The sequence below is a fragment of the Perissodus microlepis genome, chromosome 7 (genome assembly GCF_051167445.1).
Source record: "Perissodus microlepis isolate ML-2025 ecotype Zambia chromosome 7, ASM5116744v1, whole genome shotgun sequence".
NCBI classification, from domain to species: Eukaryota; Metazoa; Chordata; class Actinopteri; order Cichliformes; family Cichlidae; genus Perissodus; species Perissodus microlepis.
Genome location: NC_140467.1, coordinates 24,452,864 through 24,475,780, shown reverse-complemented (window position 1 = coordinate 24,475,780; position 22,917 = coordinate 24,452,864). Strand labels below are relative to the sequence as shown.

The window sequence follows — 22,917 nt, the reverse complement described above, 5'->3', positions numbered from 1 at the left end:
AGCTGAGGATAAAACAGAAAAACATGAGGGTGATTTTCCTGGCCTGGGATTTTATAAAAATATTCTGCAGTAGATCAAAAATGAAAGAAAACCGTTAATCAACATATGAACATTACCTGATGCTGCTGAAGTGAAGCAGAGCAAAGTTGCAGAGGTTTGATTAGAGACACGGCTGAGCGTTTTGCAATTTTGCACAATTTTAAAAAGTTTAATTTTGTTTACTAGTTGTTGAACAGCAGAAATTAGGTTTTCTTTTCGGAAGTAAGTAAAAGGAAAAATAACAGCGTCCGACAGCGCTGTAAATAACGGTAGACTTGTGCGTAATAAGCAAGCGAATAATGCAGAAAACAGATTTTTAGACGGGAAACTGTTCTTGAAGTACACTGAGAGAGAGAGAGAGAGAGAGAGAGAGCTGTGCATGAAGTGTGATTTTATTGTGGTGAAAGCAAAACAGCAAAAGTCAGAGGGAATTCATGACGATGTTTATGTGAAGCGTAGTTTGGATCTTCTTTTGCTGCTGGTTCGGCTAAATAGTTTGGAGAGAGATAAAACCTACAGCTTTAGAATCAGCACAAAAAGGACGTAAACACAAAGCGCGGACCCACCGAAACATCAGAATCAGCGAGCTGTCGGCTTTCAGCCCCTACCATGTCCGTGCCGTCGGGTGAGAAAGGCGACATCTCACTGATTCTGATCCGTCAGCGCTTTGTGTTTATGTCTCTGTGCAGAATCCGTGTTCCTGCAGTCATTTACTGTTTTAGCTGTTTGGTGGTTGTTTACATTTTGTGAGGTTTAACCTGAGATTCTGGCATTTTGGCCAAAATAAATTTATATAAAAAAAATTGATTCAGGATTTTAATGAATCGATATCACGTTATCCAAGCCAGAATCGATTTTAATCGATAAATCGATAATCAAAACCCACCCCTACTTGGGACCACACTGAAGTGACTATGTGGAAATTTGCTGCACAAAAAAAGACAATATCATATTCAAACCATACTCCAAAAATATGTATTTTTTTATTTTATTAATGTGATATTTCATTTTGTAAAAAAAACAAAAAAAATTGAAAAAAAAAAAATAAAAAATAAAAAAACCCAAAACAAAACAAAACAATAAAAACAAAAAAATTTAATGTTGCATGAATTTCAGGGAAAATGCTTTTTAATGAAATCTTTATTTATACTAAATTATAAATTGGTTACAGTTTCTTAAAAGAACTGTTTGGAGAAAGGGAACTGATTACTATATAAATTTACTTCAAATTCAATTGAGTTTTATTTATGTGGCATCAAATTACAACAGTGGTTGCCTCAAGGCACTGTATATTATAAGGTAGAAACCTACAATAATATCAATACAATCTTAAAATCTTTCTTTGAAAGGTTAGTGGCCAATTGCAGAGGGGCTGCAGCCTATCCCAGCTGCTAGAGGATAAGAAGTGGGGTATACTGTAAACAGGTCACCAGTGTGTCAAAGGGCCAACAGACATGAAGTCTATTTCAATGTAAATTTCTTTAAAAAAAAAATTATATACTTTTCTATAATTAACTACAATTTTTGACAGAAAGAGAAAAAGAACAGTTGTGACTGACTATATTTAAAACATCTAGGTACTGCACTAACTGTTACTAATGTAACACAAGTCTGTACCACAGGAGGAAATGCTGGTGGAGCTAAAACAACTGCATATTTACGTGAAAACATTTCTGCACAACCACGGGTAAAATTCGCTCCTCTGGCTTTGAAAGTTAAACTGTGCGGAGGAGAATTACAAAAGTATCTGTAAACAAATTGAATTACGGTACAAACTCTCGTGACATCAGAAATGTACCAACCATGTCTTGTTTCAGATTTTGTAAACAGTGACAAAATGTAGTTTACAACTGATCTCAGATTCAGTAAAAATACCGGTGAGTTCATTAAAAATGCTGAGGTTTTTGCCAGTGGCTAATACTGTTCATTCAAATATAGAAAATCGTTTAACAGTTAATAGATAGAGAGCAGGTTCATTCGGTGAGTCAGTAAACATAAGCGTGTTCAAGAGTTTGGGGTGTTTTAAAAACAAACAAGTAAACAAACAAACAAAAAACTATCTGCTGATCAGATGAAGCTCAGTCTCAGGGTCTGTGTCCACAGGAGCCACACATTCCTTTCACTGCAGCCATTCCAGCCCTGCCGTACATTGGGTTGTTTTAGACAATTCAAGGGCGTTTGGTGTAACACCTCTCATAATGGAACAAAACTGTAACTAACTACTTAATATATAAAATGTTCATTTTATATATAGTTGTATGTCCTTTGAATTATCTCAGATATTTTAGAAACAAGTTTTTGCTAAACTTTTTAATTGAATGTTTGTTTGGGTTTAAAATTGGGGAGACAAGGTGTTTATCCACTCAGGTGTAGCTCCACTCTTGGAGAGTGTAGGAGAGAGCGCTTGTCAATAATCTATCATATCATCGCATCGTACTTCCCCTCTCAAGCGTCGAGTGCTGGAAAGCAGGGCGAACCCTTGCGTGCAAAATCATAGCTATGGATTGGTACAATGGCAATGTTGATTATTGACCTCAGTAGTTTGTCCCCACAGCAGAGTAGGTGGCAGAGGTGGATGCTTCCCTGCGGGTGGTATTAAATGGCAACAGCTCAAGCTCGGTGGTGGTGCACTCATTGTCAATGTTGCTAGTGGCAGTGGTGGGGGAGTGGGGCGGGCCACATTCGTCGCAGCAGCAGCAACAGCAGTCCAAGAAGGCTCTGGCAAATGGCTGGCATAGACAAAACAGCAAAACGGGCGTCACAGCCGATTTGCAAAAGAGCATCATCTGGCTGACAAGGTGCAGAATGTCCAGGGCTCTCCTGGGAATGGTGGCCGCCATATACACATTAATGATGTTGCAGATGTTCTCTGGAATGATGCAGAACCCATAGAGGATGGCCAAAGCTACCACGGCACAGTTCATCTGGCTTTCCAGCTGAAGCTGCTTCTTGCCCCCACGGACACAGGCCCACTCGGCGTTGCGGATCTTGCGTGCAGTCGCTAGTGAGCTGCAGATGGTGAACAGCGTTGGCAGGCAGAAAAAGCAGCCAAAGTACCACCAGAGGCGTGCACTGTTGTAGGTGAGCCCCAAGACATAGAGTGTGTCCGGGAGGTCTGTTGAGATGCGAACTACACAACGTTCACATGGTGTCACATCAGGTGGCTCGTCGTCCTCAGTGACCAGCTGTCTGATCAGCAGCTCAGGCAACGCCAGCAGCAAAGCGCCCACCCAGATGACCGCCAGCTTTGCAGTGGTAGATGCCCAGTTCTCGATCATCTCATAATAGATCTGCACGTTGGTGGCTGCCCGGAAACGATCAATGCACAGAGCACACAGTGTGAAGGTTGTGATCCCAAGAGAAACCACCTGGGAGAAAGGCTAGAATCAGGTTAAAAGTTAAAAGTACAATTTCATAACTGTAACAATTATGTGAAGTAAAGTAAAAATAAAAAGTACTTTAGACCAGAATTTGTCTCTAACAATGTTAGCATTAAATTCAAATAAATCTAAAAAAAAATTAACCATGATAATATATCAGAAATGTGTCTTAAAAAATTGTATATATATTTTTTGTATGCATAAATTGTGTGTATTTTTTATGTATAGATAGACAGTTTGCATCATTTTCACATTTGTACTAAATACAATATTCCATAGTCACATTTTTTAGTTACACTCAAATTAGATAATTAGTTTTGAAACAGTTTCAGCTAACCAGACTTTTTAAGAGTTCTTGGTGCTAATGAAGCCTCCAAACACTCGTTTTTATACTCCAATGTTTTCAGCTTTTATACAGGAAGCCTGGGTACAGAACCTGAACACAGAACTGTCAGCAGAGTTTTGGGAAAAAGCAATTTATACATTTATTTGACCACTTTGCATTGTGGGCGTGTATCAAGGGCAAGAGGCAGGATGGATAATCAGAAACTGTGTTTCTTACCTGTTGGCTGGTGCGAGTGGTATCCCAAATTGCTCATTCTTAACTTGCAACAAATGTGACACAAGAGCAGTCAATCATTAGTCTCCGCCTCTCCCCCATGATATACGCCCACGATGCAAAATCAGGGTCAAAAGTGTCATATTGAAAAAAATTAGATATAATCAATTTAGACTTTAAAAAAAGTCTTCAGAAAAAACTAATTTTATGTTGGCCTGTTCCATATTGGATAAATCAATTAAAGATCTAAAATCAGATTCGGCAGAGTTTTTAGGTGTGTCACACCCACTGTTGCAATACTAGTGAAGTTTTTATTTACAGTGTTCACTTTGATCAGGCTGTTCACTTTTCAGCTTTTCAGTTATCTAGCTTTTGGCAGGACCTCCTGATAAAGGGACATCCTGATTGGCTGATCAGCTCCAGCTGCCCTGCCAGCCTCTCTGGCGCCATCCCTCCTCTGCAGTGGAGCCACATACCACACCTCGCTACATTAGGTGACAATAACGCGAGGTGATGACGTCAATAAACTCATGTAGGTCACTGTCTCAGACAAAAAGCTTCCACTGCTAAGAAGCTTAAACACATAAATAAGACCTTTTGTCTCCAGATGTCACATTAAAACCCTTTCAGTTGTCACAAGCTGCAGACATGATAACTTGCTATGGGAATTTAGGTAAGCACCAATTGAACAACAACTGTCAGTGTCTCAAAGGCAAAGATATGATGTTTTTTGTAATAGATTCAGTAGAAGAGATGATATTCAGATTAAAAAAAAATTAAATTAAAATTAAATTAATACATTTGTGAAGATAAATGCTTTTAAAAGTGAGTCAGTCCCTGAAGAGTCATGGTATAAAGGTCCAACTTTAAAGTAGAAATATTTTTTTTTATAAAAAACAGTTTGACTGAAAGAAATTTTTTTCCCCTCTGTATCATGGGTACATTTCATTTATTACCCATGTGGATACTGCTTTTAGAGGTATCCAGAAACAGGCAGCTGTAGCTGATGAGTGTCAGCTAAACCTCATCTCTTTTATGTACAGCCTATTGTCCCTAACCTTTCTTATGAATTCATTAATATGTAGGGAAACAGAAGAAGTTATGAAAACGTCCTGATTGCCCCAGGGTTTTGGACCTGGGGTTTTCTGTTATAGTCTTTGAATTTTTGTCATTATTTAACGTTCTGTTGGCTCTCAATTTGATCCATGTTGTTTGTTTTTGTTTGCCACACTATGAAGCATCGTAGACCACGGGTCGTGGTTCGATCCGTAGTTCTTTCAGTCCTCATGCTAAACTATCCTTGTAGAATATGTAGCAAAAAGTGCTTCTTTGAATGGATGGATAAAGCATATTGTAGCGCTTTGAGTACTCAGGTGGAGTAGCAAAGTGCAGCCTATTTACCGTTTAGTTCTTTGTGTCAGTTTCTGGTTATTTCCATGTGTACCCCTTCCTATTTATTGTTTTGTATAGTTTATATCTTTTTAAGCCTGGATTATACTCTGTTGCGGACACAGGGACCTCATACCCCAACAACCGAGTAGATATTACTGTTAAGCAGGTTTTAAGCCTGGATTATACTCATTTATTGGAGACCTGATGTTCACATAGTTAATGCATTGGACAACTCATGAGGTCACAAAAAGAGGCAGGCATGCAGACCCCCACACTAACTGTCTGATGACAAAATTTACGTCACAGGATCACAGAAAGTATAGACTCCTCCATCATGAACTGCTATGTCAAGTCTCTGTGTTTGAGTCTGCCATCTGTTTAGTCACTTTCTATTTTTACTTTAGCTGTCTTTTGTCATCTGTGCTTTGTCGTCTAGTTTTAGCAGTGGTTCTCCACCTGCCCCCTACTTGCCTCAATCATTGTCTCTTATATTTATTGTCTCAGTCTCTCTTTGTCCTTTGTTCCACTTGTTGTGTTTTCCATAGCATTTCCCAATTTAGTAATTATTCCTTCTGACTCCTGGGTGTTGGCTTTTGCTTTGAACCGTCTATCGCACATTCATTAAAAAGGCTCACTTTGGTAACCTTCATCTCTTGCTTACAGCATTTGGGTCCGCAAAACTACAACCAGTTTCCAGGCAGGAAATGACAGTCTTGTGTACTTGGTATTGAGTTTTACTTCTCCTGTCTCGTTGATATTAATTTGCTCCGTTCTGTGTTCCTTGCTGTCCCAGTCTCATCTGCATTTATTCTTGTGACTTCTCATCTTCCTCTGTGTAGTTCTCCTGTTCTCCTCCATGTAAGTTAAGCCTTGTTGCCCATGTAGTTGTGTTTTCCTATTTTACTATGGTAACCATTGCTCTCTGTGGCTCATGTTGTTTGCTTCCTCTGCCTTGTTATGTCTGTAGCTTCCACCTGTGTGTCCAGCCTGTTGCCTCTCCTCTTGACAGCCAGTGTGTACTTATTATCTCTGTCTTCTGCTGTCCTTTGTCATTGTCCTACCATAGTTGTGTGCTCCTTGCTACATGTTCCCATGATTATGTACCCGTAGTTTTCCCTGGAATGTGTATTCCTGGCTCCACTTGATTTGGTATTTTGTCTTTGGATGAAACTCCAGCTCTAAAGCTGTTCTTGAGTTCACGTGTGGCCTCCATAACATGCAGAGACTAGATGTGGCACATATGTAGAGTAATTTTTTAATGTGATGTTATATTCGATTGAGCATGTTGGGTTTGACCAGAAATGTCCTTTTATTTCTCCTGAAATTATGCAGTGGGTTAAGATGAAACTCTACACACACAGTGTGGGTTTCCAAGAGGAACATTTCATGTCAACTGTCATATATACGATGTTTAGTACATTTTTAACATGTCATTATTACAATCCTTTAAGTTTTTCAATTTGAGCAGAGTTGACCTTTAATTTTGAAATAAAACTTAGCACAGATGTAGAGTAGATGAGCCTGAGGAGAAATGTGTTGAAAGTTTCATGTCAACTATGAAGAGCCACTTTTGATTAATGTTTTGAACACATGTTGAAGTTGAGAATAATGTTCTTTTAACATGTCAGGAATTATGCACCTGGCTGAGAAGGAACTCTGTACAGATATATTGTGGATGCAGGTCACATTTAAGATTTCAAGAAATCATGAATGAAAAAGCTCATTACCAGCAAAATTGAAAAAATATCAAATGAAACTTGGGGATTAGGGGGAAAAGGTCCTGGACCTGGTCCTGGAATAAAAACTGATATATGGACTGACTCACTTTTGAAGCCAGTCTCAGGTAGTCATTGGAGGATTTATTGTGTATTGAGGAGGAGAACGAAGGAGAGCGCTTTGTGTAGATGCGCAAAACAATTTAGAGGTTCACTTGACCGCGATGGTCTCACCTGTAAGATGAACTCGGCTACAATTATATCTGCTGCACCATGAGGGACTACCAAACCATCACTACCCCACCACCCTGCCTCTCACCTCCAGATAGGGGATAATCCTGCATGAGAACTCTCCCAGCAGCCATTTCTTGGTGAGCTCATGAAACACCACAAGCGGCAAGCAGAAGAAGATGATGACGAAATCCCAGAGCGCGAGGCTGGCTAGCAACGAGTTGGAGATGCTCCTCATGTAGTAGTTGTGACATACAATACACATGATCGACACGTTCCCGATGATGCCCACTGTAAAGATGAGGGCGGCGGTTATCAGTACAGCGTAGGCTCCGTACGACTCCGCGGTTACCGGGTAGAATGGATTCTTTACCTGCTTGCGTCTGGTTCGCGTGTTCACCGGAACGAGCCGCGTGGTGTCGGGAAAGTCCGGGAGAGAGTACTCGTCCTCATAGTCACTTGTATTGAGTCTGAAGGGGGGGTCGGCTTCTAGCTCCTGCGCCATGGCCACAGGTAGCGGTTCGCTGTGCGTCGCCCTGCCGGATACGGCAACCCGCCTTTGCCTTCGTGTGCGTCCACTCATCCTGCGCATGCAGTTGTGTCCATGCTGGGTTTGTTTAGACACTTCATTGCTCGGCTCATCTGTATCATTTTCTTTCGTGCCTAAAACTAAAACTTCTGGTAAAAATGACCGAGTTCCACTTTGGGCACCACCTTCACGCAGAGAGCGCCTGGTGATCTTTTTCTCTGGCAGCTCAGACGACGAGGAGTTTAGAGGAACCAGCCATGAGGCTTCTGCACTCGTACTGCGTGTCCCCCCACGGTCCTCCTCGCTGACTGTGCGCCATCTCCGGCTGTGCACATTCCTTTCAGCGGTGGCGGATTTATTGTAAGGACTAAACGTCGTCTTTGTTTTGTCCCAGTGAAGTTGACAAACGACGGCCTCGCTGCACAGCCACAAACACAGGAGACTCAGGGCTGCACACATCCTCATGGCTCTGGCTAAACCGCAAAATGAAACCGTGTGATCGATTGATCCATCTCTGGGTTTTGATAGTTTTTAAACTCAAAACTGCCGCCAAACCGTCAACTTTCTTTCATTTTTGTGTACACAGAGCTTCCTCGAAGTCTTTGGCCGTTTAAGAGTGCTGCACCTTTCAAGTTCGGGTGCGTCCCAGTGCGTCTCCAGTCCGGAGGCATCACCGGTGAGAAAAAAAAAATCTGATCGGAAAAGTTTTTAAACTGGGCTGAAAACTGTGAACTAAATAAGTAAATCCTCAGCGTCAGGAATTGGGTGTTGGGATGGAGAATCCCTGAGTAGGTCCACAGTACGTTTCTGCACGCGTGGCAGGTCCGGAGCGCCCGGGGACCGGAGTGGAGCACCGACGAATGCGAGACACGACCAAGCTCGATGTGACAGAGCGTCTAAGAAGAGGAGGAGGGAGGGGGACTAGGGCCGGGGGTGGTGGTTGTTATCGTCTCTTTAACCTGCTATTAAATTCCACCGGATACTACATTAAACCGTCCAATATTCTAAACGTGCTTTGGTACCGATGTGTATCGTCAGAAAAATTATGTTTATGATTGCTCCAGAATTTGGAAACATGTTTATTTCATTTATATTTTTGTACTTAAGAGTTCATGTGAAAGGTTTTCAGGCACAAAAGGGGAGCATATGAAAAACAACAACAACAACACATATAAGTTGAAACTTCCTTTAAAAGAAATGTGTTGTTGTTGTTTTACTCTTGTGTGCCATCAGATAGAAAATTTGGGTATTAAATAGTGCACTAGTACTGACCTGTACTATTCAAACTTAAACAGGATTTAAAGGTGCAGATGATGCAGACATGAATTGAGCCTAGTGTAAAGGAGAGTGTGTTAAAGTGTGTTCCCACGGTGGTCCTCCTTGGGCTCTCGTGCTCTGAGGGGCCTCGGGATGTCTGGGGCCCGGATCTCCTCCATGCCCGCTTCATGTCCTGGGGGCAGGGATATGGCTCCACACACCTACTATTAGACACTTAGGTGGAGAAACCTTATAAATACCAGCGCGCACACACACACACACACACACACACACACACACACACACACAGGTTTACAAACAGGTACTCATAGACACATCTTGGTTGGCTGCTGCCTCTAAACATATCGTGCTCATGTGCTGCTCAGTAAGATTCAGTATTTATTATTTACTGTTATTTATGCTTATGTTGGTTGTTACTGTGGTTTCCCTACTGTGTTTTCGTTTTGCTTGTTTGTTTTTTTTAGCAGGTGGTGAAGCAGATTTTCAGTGTCTTTTCTCTCTCTATCCCTCTTCTCCATTTTTCTTTCTCTCTCTTTCTGTTAACTCTCTTCCCAACTTCTCTTTTCTTCTTATTTCTCTTTCCCACCCCCGTTCTGATTGTAATAACTTAAAATAAAAAATAAAGATAAAAAAAAAATGACAATCAAGTGGGCCAGTATAGCAATAGGTCCACTTGGAAAAGTAAATCTGTTTGGCATTTTTCTTGGGCTTTAAACAATAATTCGGATTGCTACAGTGCGGACAGGAGAGGCAATAGACAACAACAACAAACCCCCCCCCCCAAAAAAAAAACCCTCCACAACAGTGTAAGAGACTGATAAAGGAACTGTTTTCTGTATAACTTTAAGTTATTACTGCTGAAAGGGCGTCTACCCTACAATAATACGGTATCCTTAGAGTTTTTGTTAAATAAACAATGCCACAGTGGCATGGCATGTTTTGTTGTTCATTTGAAGTGGTATTTACCTCATTTTAAGACCTGCTAAGGACCATATTATTTTTTGATTATGTCTTGATAGATTAAACCTTGCAAATGAAAGAGTGTACTTTCTTTTTTTAAAACCACGATTGCAAGTGTTAAGGGCATTCACACTTAATGCTTAATTGGGGGACGAGATCACATCACGAATATACTCAGTAGACCAGCAGACGGTGCTGCAAACCCACAGATAAATACTGAAAGGTGTTTGGAGGAATGGAGAGTGAGACTGCATCCATAAAGAGCAAATATTGCTGCTCAGCATTTTAGGACACTAGAATGTGATGCCATACATCATTCCAAAGATAAATTAAAAGCTTAACCTGCAAATACATTTCATGTTAGCATTTGTTAAAATGGCAACAATAAATATAGACTTAACAGTCAGTTGCTGCTTGGAAACCTTTTCATGGCACATTTACTTCAGATTTATGTGCTGCGGTTCTCCCTCTCTCTGTATGTATGTACGTACGTATGTAGAGAGTTATAGCATTTTGACTGACAAATGACTTTTTTTTTTGGGCGAATAACAGGTAGATTTAAGAAATATACAGTAAACCATCCTAATACATGGATACTAGGTATGTCATTCATTTCCTGTTTGTATGATATAAAAACCAGGAGCAAAGTGTTGTCTTTGTCCTGCGTGCTGTGCAGAGCAATTAGCAAAAGAAAAATATCTCCTGAACAAAGATTTTGTAAAAAACGGTTTTGACAATCCAGCTAACAGAATCCTCAGATTTGGAAGGATGCATTCAGAGCAATTGTGGAGTTAAAGTTGCCACAAGATATAATAAGTATGCAGGGAGGAATATTAATGTGATAACCATGATCTCATAACATTAGACATCCTAGCTTCAAGCATTTGGTTAAAGTGGGAAACAGACTCTGAGTTCAGGTCATGGAGTGGTCATGGAATTCAGGATAAGAATCTTCAGGAAAGACTGAGGCCAAATTTGAACAGTCTTTAGCCCTGCATGAAAAATCTAAGCCCCTTCATTCAGTTAAAATGTGTAAGAGTACTCTGGACCTCAGTGTGGGGCAAAGGTTCATATTCAAATCGGGCAACTCTAAGCACATACCCAAGATAACAAAGGAATAGCTTCAGGATGGCTCAGATTTGGACAGACTCAGAACCCGATTTAAAATCTCTGGAGAGATCTGAAAATCTATCCAACCTTATGGGAGAAACTGGCCAGAAATAGTCTGGCCATAGTCAAAAAGACTTGAACCTTGTAATTGCTGCCAAAAGTACTTAAACTATTGAGCAAAGGCTGTGAATACTCACGTAATAAATGTGCAAGAATTACAAGCAAACCTTTTTCATGCTGTCATCATTGTGTATAAAATGTTGAACTGAAAAATGAATTTACTCCATTTTTGAAATAAGGGTGTAAAAGTCACAAAATGTGGAACAAGTGAAATGCTGTGAATACTTACTGGATACACTGTAATAAAAAAATAAAATTTTCACCTTTTATTTTGAAAAGTCATCAAAAGTTTACCCAGGCGGCACAGGAAATGGCAAGAAAATGCAGTTGGTATTTTATTCAGTTTTTAACTTTATTTACACAATAAATAGAAATGTAAAGAAATAAAGCAACAACAGACAGAATCAGAATCCTCTGATCAGAATTTTATCTGAATCTTTCCCACAGGTGGTGCAGATGGTGTCAGATCATTCAGATGAGGGTTTCACAACAGTCGTGTGACAGACCTGATAGCAGGTCTTAGTCTGTCCATCGTCGTCCTCTGCTTGATATACCATCAAACATAAGTCGAGCCATGGGTGCTGACCTGAGGACGAACAGGCAGACATGACAAAGCATCCAGCAACACAAACCTGCGGCTGACATTAAACCTGCTGCTGCTTCTGGTTTTGTAAAGCTGCAGGAAGTTTTTTTTGTATATTGTTATATATAGATATATATATTGTTCACATACTGTTTTGTGCAATGTTTTGTTTCCCCAAATCTCTACCACAGAGCTGTAAAGTTAGACATATTAAAAAGCCAAATTAATGCCTTTGAAGCTTTCAGTATGTCATGTCTGATTCTATGTTTTGGTCCAGTTCATTACACAATTTAGATCTAAAGTTATTATGTTTCCGTAACTAAAACTGAAGAATTATTCTAATGATTTGACCATGCACACTGTATGAAAGATGGACATGAGTCATGTCACATTTTTATGAGTGTTTTCCAATTTCCATCTTTCTGTTTTGAAACTGGACTTCCAAAAAGCATGAAAGAAGCAACTGATATGAAAAACACAGAAGTTTTTTTTTCTGAAGTCACAGATCCAGGTAGCTGAGAGGCACTGGAGATTTCTATACAGCCAGACCTTTTTTTTAATATGACCAGAGGAGCTGGGACCTATTGGCCTTTTTAAAAAAAACATGCAAGTTTAAGGTTTAAGGCACACATCCTCAACTTTTCTGACCAAGAAGCTATGTCAATTTTTTATGTACCGTGTATGGGTTTGACAGACATACCCACGTTGCCACCTGGTGGACAGAGAGAGTCCATGATTTGGCAGATGCTGTTCTGAGCTTCCTGATTGGCTGAAGCATCCTCTGCAGACACACCAAAGAATGATTCCTGGTGAAAAAAGAAAGAGTAAAACTCACAACTAGCATTTACATCTACAAAGCTCACAGACATTATAAACAAAAGTTACTTTCAGTTATCCTCTTATTTATATCTTGCTGTAAGAAGCAAACTAATGTTTCTATTGTACCCACATTCTTGGTTAGAGCTTTTAAAAATTCAGAATTTGATTTGTTGACATCCAAAACACCAAAATATATGAATTTTGGACCTGACTTCTTTAGGGCAAAAAACTCAATCAGCGCAAAATTTTACAAGACAACAGTGAAATATATAATAAATCCAGATGTTCTCCCTTTGTCTAATCCCATCTAACACCAAACAACAGGAGTGTGAAACTCACAGCGTGTCTCCACAGGAAGACATCCAGCGTGTCGGTGGCATCCTGCAGCTCCAGTTTCATTAGCAGGATGAACTGCAGCGGCTGAATGCCGAGAGCTGCAGGCCAAATAAGCAGAAACATCGCCTGATTTATTTCAGAAGCTCAAACTGACCTGGATAGAGATCAGCCAGGAATTTCTACAACTCAGTGAGGAAACTTAAGTGGGAAAAAGACACAAACAAAAAATAGTGAGGTTTTTTTTAAATTTTGTTTTGTTTTGTTTTTTGTTTTGTTTTTTGTTTTTTTGGGGGGGGGGGTGTTAATGTAATATAATAACTTTTGCATCTGTTCTTGATGCATTCGAGGTCAACACCTAATTAAAATTATGATATCCTAAAAAACAGGGCTGCACCCTAATGTCAATTTTTAAAAAATTATTATTGAGACCAAAAATGCATAAGAAATTTCCCTAAGATGCCATTTTTAAATGTCTTGTTTTGTCTAACCAACACTCTAAACACAAAGATACTCAAATGTGCCAATGTCCACAGAGGAAAAAGTGCAGCCTGAGAAGTCTCAGCTGACATTTGACAAATGACGAGTTTGTTTTGCCACAATAATCACATTAATGTCCACACATTATTCACTTGGGCTTCGTGCGCTGCTTGGAACTTGGAAGTTGAAATATGATTTTGGCTTCAGTTATGAAAAAGTTGTAAAAAAAAAAACACAAGATAGTCGGGAGAAAAAATGATTACTTTTTCATATTCATTTTTACTACAAAGCCCGCTTTCATCTTACGTTTTTAAAAAAAAGCCCTTCCCACAAAAACCAAACCCACAGGTCCCTACGAACATGAAGCATTGGCAATTTTGTGTTATTGTTTTAATTTCTTTCAGCTCTTCTCCACCGCCAGTATTTACTCCGACAGTCTGATGATTCAAACCAAGCTCTGTCTCACCTTCAGCGATAATTTTCTCATCTATCATCTCAACTCCTTCCCAACTCTGCTCCCTCACTGCAGCCTTGGAACACCGCTTACAGCTGGAACACACACACACACACACACACTACAATGACGACATGTCCAAGAACTAACACGACTGTTTGAATCAGAATTTGAAGGTCAAAAAACATTTTTATATAAAAGCTTCTGAACTGCCAATCTGTTTAAGGACAGTAACTTATGAATAGGAAAAATGACAAGGCAACAACAGCAGACACACAAAACCAAACATACTGTCTCACTGTGGAAATTCATCTTGTGGTGACATAATGGATTAATAAAAGCATCATCTGTTCTGTATTTTTGTTATGAATGAGTTACTCCTAAGAATTCTCTTAAAATATTTAATTATATAAAAATAAAGAAATAAAAATGACAGAAAATAACAGCCTGTGACAGCCTCTCAATATCCATCATTTAAGTGGGCAGGGTCAAGAAAATTTGAACACACTCTTTAAAATGACTACGCTCGCTTGTATTTGAGTCATTATAAAGGGTGTGTTTTATTTATTTGTTATTTGTCTTCGTTACAATCTTTAAATTGCATGTGCGTATAACCATTTAATATATAATTTTGAAAAACCTTTAAAGTATAAATAATAATTAGTGGGTGTCAATATTGATGGAATTGTTATGACTGATCAAGCTCCTGCTTAGCTCTACCAGCGCTCTATCAGTGTGTGAGATTTATCTCTGACCCGTAGTATCTCTTCCTGCCTCTGAACAGAAAAGGTGCAGATAGGTCGAACAGAGACAGGTGACCTCCTGATGACCTTACGGGGATGATGTTCTGGTAGCTGGCCATGAGCTGGGATATTTCCTCCAGTGTTGAACCTGTAAGATACCAAGATATCGGAGTTTTTGTGGATTTGATGATGGAAGGATTCCTAGACCACAGTCTTGATATTTCTTTTGATATGTTTTTAGCTTTTATGCTTTCTAATAATTGCGGATTGTTACCCATGAGCAAGATGACATCCTTGGTTTTGCCCTCAAACATAAGCTGAGTGAGCAGGTAAACAGTTAGAGCTCGGTTTGAGGGACCTGGGGCGTGTCTTGGGAGGCTGACCTGTCCAGAGAGCGCCCATGGTGGGGGACTGCAGGGTCCACAGTCCTTTGATGCCTCAGAGAAGATACTTTCCAACAGCTCATCATCTGGGACATCCTGCCTGAGATCATCATCATTTTAAACTTTTATATGAACACCATCTGAGATCAAATCAAAATCTACTAGTGCTGTCAGCGATAATCTTGTTAAAATGATGAATGAACGCCATAACTGCATTAACGCGGAAAATCTCTGATAACGAGTTACCGCGGCTCACCCGTGCGTGGGGCTGGACGGCGTCAAAGCGTTAGCGTGGTTAGCTCGTTAATGCGTTAGCGCCATCCAGCGGGGCGATCTGCGGTAACTCGTTAACGGAGATTTGCAGTTATGGCATTAATGTCATTTTAATGAGATTAACACTGACAGCACTAAAATCTACACATTACCACATGAAGCAACAGGAACACAGCGTATGTGCCTACATTGATTTACACTTGCTGCAGTAAAGCTTGAGCGCCTCATGCAGTCTGTGGGGTTCATAGGCCTTCAGCTGGGCCCTGACATGGTGAACTCGACCCAGGCCACTCCGCTTAACTTCAGATAGTGTCACCTTCTGCATGTCATGGCCACAGCTTCTCTCTGAACACAAAAACCAACCCACAGAGGAAAAATGTTCATCATTAAACACTTGGTAGTAAATCGTAAATAGAATGGATAACAATTATTAAAATGGTAAATAAATATAAAACCAGATTAGAAATTATACACAGATGTCATTTTTTTAAATAAATTAAGGATTTACTTTAAAAAAAATGATCATATGCACTGAGTCATTCTTTGAGGGTTTTTATTTAGACAGGATTGGTCCTAATTTACTGCTTTATATTCATTATAATACATTACCTGCACTTCCAAATCCAACCAATTAGCAATTACCAATGCAGTGCCGAATTTCATACCTGTACTGCAATCCAGTGTTTCACCATCTACAACACAGAACAAATCGAAGCATCAAAGACGGAACGAAACACAAGAAGGCAAATAAATAAGCATTAAGTTGGACAGGCTTAAATTTAGCACACAACAGCAAGCTCGCTATCCTGAATTAAACATCTCCTTGGTACTGAACAACAGTTTGTAAAGCAATATCTGAAGAACTACATAGAAGTAAATTCAACACTACATTTTTAGTTATAAATTTCTTTAGCTGTTCAGTACAGATAAAAGGTAAACACTATACAAGCATTACACAAACAGAAGCTTTCAAAGGACAAAAGTAAATTAATTTGGGTTTTAAAACTAAACTTCTTTTACTTCTTTGGCCCTAACTGTACTTTATAAAAACAAAACAAAACTATACCACTGTTACTATGTCATGAATTCAATTATTATTCCTATTTTCCTGTAATGTTTCGAAGTCTGTTAAGGTAAAACATGAAGTTCAAATACAGCATAATATTTGTTTTTCGCAATCACAATAAAAACAAAACTATGATGTCTTCCATCTTTTTTAACAAAGGTATAATCAACATTGTGGATTTGGAATTTACAGTTTTTGGAATGTTATACACATAATATTACTGCATGAGCGATTATATAAGTGTCCTGTAAAATCAGGCTTGTTTGAAATCTATTTAAGTTTAATCAGTAGGAGCAGCAGTGACCATAGTTAATATGGAAGTGTGAAATCTAGAGCTCATTCGTACCAAGAGACTCTGGTGGAGTTTTCCAGACCTCCAAGAGATCTGAGTCGTTGAGTTCAGAGAGTGCTTCTTCATCATTTTCTTGGAAGGCTTCAATAACTCTATAGACCGAAATAAAAAGAAAAAAAATGTATTTAGTGATGCAATCAAAAACAAAGATGACAAAAAATACTACACACTTAGCAAATAAAACCAGGAACATGAATCAAATACTACAATAAAATGATAGTTTACAGACAAAAACAAGAGCATCCATAATACAGGGTTGATTCTTAACCAAGATTAAGTCTTGGTGGCGATAATACTCCGTTATGGACAGCTGTGTACACCATGGAGTAGGCTTCCCTAAAACGTTTTTTTCAAGACACCTTTTCTCAAAAAAAGTGTCTAAAGTAGATCTTACTTACTCAACTGGTATAGTTACTAGTAAAACAGTGTGGGAGCACAGTTGTGTGTTACTGATAAATGCATTTTTCTTTATATTGTCCAGTGCTGCTGTGACAAAAGGACCCCACTCACACAGACTTGTAATGCACGTAAATGTTTGTTTACAAAAGCTTTACAATTTCAGTTCATACAGCTTGCAAGCTGCCTCTTCCTGCTTCGTTCCCCACAATGCTCTCACGCCAGGTCCCGGCAAACTACCCAAACAATCACAATAAGATGATGGAGGTCAGCTGTTTTAGTCAGTCATCACCTGACACCACACCCTGAACCCACTGCTCCACCCCTCTGCTGCAGCCGAGGAACAAACCACATTTTTCTCTCATCTCTCACCGTACCTCTTCAGCTCCTGCACGTCAGGGCTGTTATCAGGAAGAATCCCGATCCCTCTGCCATACGACGTCCCTCCGTGCAGATGAAAAGCCAGGTGATCTACCTGTAATTGGCTTCTGGTAAGACCAGGCACTTTACTGGATCCTGGAATTGCTCGCAGGTTGTAGATCCTCAGGAAGACTCCAGGCTGATGGGACACCCCCCCACCCAAAAAAAAAAAAAAAAAAAACATCAGAAAAGACAAAACTTTTTAGTATTGAAATGCTATAAAAACAAAAAAACAAACAAACACCAAAACAAAAACATGCTTTCAACTAGTAACCTGCAAGAGAGATGAAGACATCAGCACAAAAATGCCAAGTCAATTGTGAAGTTTGTTGTAAATGTATTGTGGCTTCAGTGTTTCACAAAAACATTTGGCAAGACAAAAGACAAACAACAGATGATGTAACTATTTTCAGTCTGAGCAACAACAAACATTCTCCCACTCTCTCGCTGGTGCCATGCAAGTCACCATCTGTAACAACTCAGGGTTCGGTGCGACTTCAGTGACGCCGACATGTGGAACATTAATCACAGGAAGAAAATAGTTATAGAGCCTCGTCTAACTCTGAGAGCTGTCGTCCCAGCAGCGTAACAACACCTGGATGCTTTGTGTTGTTTTTGAAAAACTTCAACGTCCTTCAAAACTTTAATACCATGTACACAAGGAATGTTAATAATATGAATACAAAGTGCACACATGTCAGTGTTTATATAGTCGAATCCTGCATACATCCCAAATGTAATAATCCGGGTCAGATAATAGATTCAAACTGAGGACCTTATTGCCTTGAGGCATCAGTGCTAACCACAGCACGACCATAATGCCCTATCCTGAAATTCTCCCACATTTTTTTCCAGATTGGTGAATCTGTGGCCATTTTACTTCTGAAAAAGCACTTCTCTGTCTTTCTAAGACACTGTTGTTTATATCCAAACGTGTTTATTGACCCGTTGTCAATTAAGCTACTTAGCTGCAAAATGTTCCTCCAGCTATATTTTTTTAATACCAGTTACTTATCAGCAGATGGCAATGTTGCACCAAACCTACAGTCAGTGGTGGTGACAGTGATTCAGAGACTGGTCATTGGATTTGTGGGGTTTGTCATTTTGTTTTTTCTCCCCTCTCAGCTGTGATGATCCAAAAGCAATCTGTCTCCACCTTTATTATCAAAAAAACACTTCAGTAATCAAGTGTCTGAGCGACTCACTGACTCTTTGAGAGCTAAACACATACATATGGCCAAAGGCTAATTAAAGTCCTGAATCCTTGACACCAACACAAAGATCTGGTTATGGCTTGGGCCCAGTTGTTCTTAGACATGTGAGTGTGACAACTAATCACTACGAAGTTGTTCTAAGCTTTGATTAAGAATTTAAGAATTGCAATGAGAACGGCTTCTTCTGGGATGACAACATATATGGATGTCTTACAATCTTTCTTTAATGTTTTCATTCTATTTTAATTCTCCTTATTATATTATCCCTCTGTTCAGAACTTTGGCCGACACTTGATGTCTTTTAAATGTGCTATATAAATAAAGATGACTTGACTTGACTATGCAAAGCATTGCAATGTGCAGGATAATGCACCAGCTACCGCAGGCACTGTAGCCACAAAGCTATGAAGATAATGTAAACCTAATTCATTACACTGTAAATAAAAATTTAGTAACAATTAATTAATACTAATGACAAATAAGCAAAAATTCCCCTAAGACCTATGATGTAAACAAACAGGAAGCAAAAGCAAGAAACATTTAGGAAAATGTGTAGGAAAGTGTAGAAAAACAAAAAACAAGATGATACAAATATGAAAGATATGAAAGCCATAGACTACGAAAATGAATGGCTAAACAGACAATTATGACAATGGGTGGGAGTAGGAAACTTGTACTTAAGGTTAGAGTTCCTTTCATTCTCCATCACTCTCTCCCCCCACCTTCCTGTCGCCCTTCTCCATTGTCCAAGAAAATGAAAACTTAAAAAATTTATTAAATAATTAACAAATAAGTAAATGAATAGCAATAATGTAACAATATGATTTCCTGCATAGTTCAGTAACCTCATTTTGCACCTCACAGTTATAAGCATAAAAAACACTGGCCGCCAGTGCTACCTCTCAACCTTCCTGTAGATGCACCTGTTGGTATCAATTAGAAAAACCTAGGTGACATCTTACTCAAATTACTGTGTTCACAAGATTTTCAGAAAACTTAACGTCACTGAGATTTTTAGTAGATGCACCTATGATACTTATTTGAAAACCCTAGGTGACTTCCTTCTTGAGTTATCACATTAACAAGGTTTTCAAAAATGAAAACTATAGCAAAAAAGCAAAGAAAATTGAACTCCAATTTTGAAAACACAACTTTCTTTCTTTTTTTATTATAAAGCTCTGACTTGTATTATGAGTATGAGTCTGTGGTCTGGGAGAGAGTCCTGTAACTCAATGTTGGGCAATTAATTATATAGTTACTTCTTCAAAAAAGTAACTGAATTATGCAAACAACAAGTTTTTTTTTGCAGCTGTTTACCTAAAAATGCAGCCAATGCATTTTTTTAAAATAAACATTTCAAACTATTTACAGAACAATCAGCTGTTCTGCATCAAATAAGAAGCCACACAAATTATTTGTGCCACTCCAAAAAATTTCTGTCCACTATGAGATAAAGGAGAACAACAGCCTGATACCTGCAGGCCTGACAACAGGAGATGTGTCACTCCTGTAACACCTGTAACACCCAGCAGTCGCCTCGTTGTTCTGACACACACAACAAATCTATTGACTACACTACACACTAACTACACTGAAAAAAAGGCCATGTTGGATTTACTTGGATTTACTGGACATTGGTTGCACACAAATTGTTTGCTTTGGCAGAAACTTAAACAACTGAGTTAAATCAGCACAACCTTTTCATATTCAGTAAACCTGTGCATTTTGTGTTCATAAAACGCGATTGAAACATGTTAAGATGAAGTAAGTTGAGCTCTTGGAATGTTTTAATCCTTCACAATTTTGTCATTTTATTTCAACACTATTCAATAACTTTTACACCAATACTACTTGGTCACTTAAATACTACATGTTGTCTTCATTTTACATAATGTTCAACAAAGTCTAGATCCTGGTTACCATAAAAATTGAATGGGTCTACAACAACTACCATCCTCCTATCTTTATCCTGGTTGCGGGGGGGCTGGGAAATAACCCTGAAGTGATAGGTTACGAGGCAGGGTACACCCTGGACAGCTCACCAGTCTATCACATAGAAACAAACAACCATTTACACTTACACTCACGGGTAATTTAGAATCACCAGTTAACTGCATGACTTTTAACTGTGGGAGGAAACCAGAATACCCAGAGAGAAACCACTGCAAACTAGCCAGAATGTGGATTTGAACCCAGGACCTTCTTACTGTGAAGCAACAGCACTAACCACCATGCCAACAATGTAGGAAATTCAGGAAAGCTATGATTTCCTGTATTTGATGCAGAATTTTTTTGTTTTTGTCCTTGACAGGTTAATCCACAACAAATAGCAATAGCATGCACGTAGTGTGTGTGTGTAGTTGTCTGCCTCTTATAACTCCAGTGATTTTCCTGCAGTTTGAAATCTTGTGCGATCTTGTGAATTTCATGAGTTCAGCAACTAACCACTCTTACTAGATTGTATCATGTCATCTCAACATGAACAAATTAAGTTGTTGAATTTCATACAGATTCTTCATGATTTAATTACATTCATAGAAACATGAAATTATTGTGTTCAAATTACAAGTTAGACTTTTTTAATGTAACAACCACCCAATTTACTTTTTCGGTATACCAAAAAAAGTAGAGGTGGCTGCTCGACTTGACTGAGATGGATGCCTTCCTGAAACCCCGATCCAAAGAGCGCGAGTCTGAAACCCGTGCAGTGTCGCAGGATTTAACATTGCTATATTATTGACTTACTTCACTTGAACATGATATGAACAATTTAATCTAGCCTCTTTGCATATCATGTAGTTTCTACACTATATAGTTAAACTTAACTTTAAAGCATGAGGCAATTGTGTTAAATACACACAAGATGCTTGCGTAAATCCAAGAGCTGGCCAATCCCTTTTTTTCAGTGTACACAAGACAACACACTAACTTTAGACTCCAAACACGTTAAACGTCGTAAATCTCTCACATCTCAAAACACCCCTAAAACTTCCTAAACAACTAAATGCCATGTTGCCATATCACTTTTTGATTGGTCGACATGGTAAATATTTCCACCAATAGGAAAAGGTGGGGTTTTTTTTGGTTTTGTTTTTGCTCACAGGCGGAGAGTGCTTTCGAGCACTTTCCTTATAAAATGCCGTTTTAAACGTTTCTTCCTGCAGTAAATATAAACAATAATAGTATTCAGAAAAAAAACAAACATTGCAATATTTTTTATCATAACTCTGGTTTTACGTGGCCTATCAACACAATTCAAAAACTGGTATAAAGTCCACACTTTTTCCGTCAATTGTTCCATCTGTCCTGCTCACTGGTTGTACACGTTTTCATTAACGTGGCTTCACTCCTCATCAGCCGCTTTGCTAGCTAAAACACCGGTGTCGGCACATAAGGACGCTGTCATAGCCTGTCATCTATTAGCTGCATATATACGAATGTGAATCGCATCATTGGCTGGAGCAGCCAGACACCGATCACTTACTTACTCACACTGCAAAACAGAATGAATTGTTAACGTATTTATTTTAATTGCGATTCAGGTGAGATTTTTTTGTGCGCAACACAGATTTTCTGTGCGCAGAGACCGTGCCAGCATTGCGCGATTGCGCACGCACGCAGTTTAGAGGGAACATTGCTTGTAGCTATCCTCAGTATCTGCAATGTTGCCTTTGCGCAATTCCCTCATTTCTGACTACCTTCCCTCTCTTTATTACCATCCAGCAACACTTCTCCAGTCCAGGTGACATTCTGATGTCGTTGCTGTAGATCAGGGGTAGGCAACCTTTCTGATGACGAGTGCCATCTAAAATTTCCTCAGAAGTCAGTGTGCCATATGATTGCATTAGCAATAAATTTAATAACGCTCTTTATTAACAGTTACACACTATATAGAACCACTTTATAGAATTATATTTGTTCGCAGATGTTGGCAGCTATCAGCGAATAGTTATCAGCTATTTTGAAACAAAAAAAAGACACTTTTTATCCATAACAAAGACTCCATAACAGCAAATGAACTGTACAACAGAAAATACAAAAGCTATTTATGGTCTCCTCACAACAATGATAAGAAAAATAAACTGGGC

General features: G+C 39.1%; 2 protein-coding genes across 6 annotated transcripts in view; both read right to left on the bottom strand.

Moving 5' to 3' along the window:
* Window positions 1-1,000: 1,000 nt before the first annotated feature.
* On the bottom strand, window positions 1,001-9,372 carry gpr37a (G protein-coupled receptor 37a). 2 transcript variants are annotated; one of them, XM_084934311.1, is made up of 2 exons: window positions 7,405-9,372; window positions 1,001-3,419 (listed from the first exon to the last, which is right to left on the bottom strand). In XM_084934311.1, the coding sequence occupies exons 1-2, from the start codon at window positions 8,308-8,310 to the stop codon at window positions 2,574-2,576; spliced, it is 1,752 nt and encodes a 583-aa protein (XP_084790437.1). In that variant the 5' UTR covers window positions 8,311-9,372; the 3' UTR covers window positions 1,001-2,573. The 2 variants fall into 2 exon arrangements, with proteins under 2 accessions (XP_084790437.1, XP_084790438.1); XM_084934312.1 differs by having other exon boundaries at window positions 1,001-3,407; window positions 7,405-9,371.
* Window positions 9,373-11,646: 2,274 nt separating this feature from the next.
* The window catches only part of pot1 (protection of telomeres 1 homolog), a 54,861-nt gene continuing 43,590 nt past the window's right edge, over window positions 11,647-22,917 (bottom strand). For 2 of the 4 annotated variants that reach the window (XM_084934307.1, XM_084934308.1), the window contains exons 11-20: window positions 17,573-17,754; window positions 16,794-16,891; window positions 16,047-16,073; window positions 15,570-15,726; window positions 15,000-15,208; window positions 14,738-14,873; window positions 13,995-14,077; window positions 13,055-13,149; window positions 12,573-12,702; window positions 11,647-11,899 (exon numbers count right to left, since the gene is read on the bottom strand). In XM_084934307.1, the coding sequence (XP_084790433.1) occupies window positions 11,781-11,899; window positions 12,573-12,702; window positions 13,055-13,149; window positions 13,995-14,077; window positions 14,738-14,873; window positions 15,000-15,208; window positions 15,570-15,726; window positions 16,047-16,073; window positions 16,794-16,891; window positions 17,573-17,754 (1,236 nt within the window). In that variant the 3' untranslated portion in view covers window positions 11,647-11,780. Of the gene's footprint in view, window positions 11,900-12,572; window positions 12,703-13,054; window positions 13,150-13,994; window positions 14,078-14,737; window positions 14,874-14,999; window positions 15,209-15,569; window positions 15,727-16,046; window positions 16,074-16,793; window positions 16,892-17,572; window positions 17,755-22,917 lie in introns of those variants that run through there. The other 2 variants (XM_084934310.1, XR_014800723.1) reach the window with 2 other exon arrangements.

Excerpts from the sequence above, each read along its gene's own strand:
- gpr37a (XM_084934311.1), bottom strand. The coding sequence starts at position 8,310 with ATGAGGATGTGTGCAGCCCTGAGTCTCCTGTGTTTGTGGCTGTGCAGC. Across the intron at positions 3,420-7,404 it reads GGATTATCCCCTATCTGGAG|CCTTTCTCCCAGGTGGTTTC; the intron begins GTGAGAGGCAGG and ends ACCTGATTCTAG.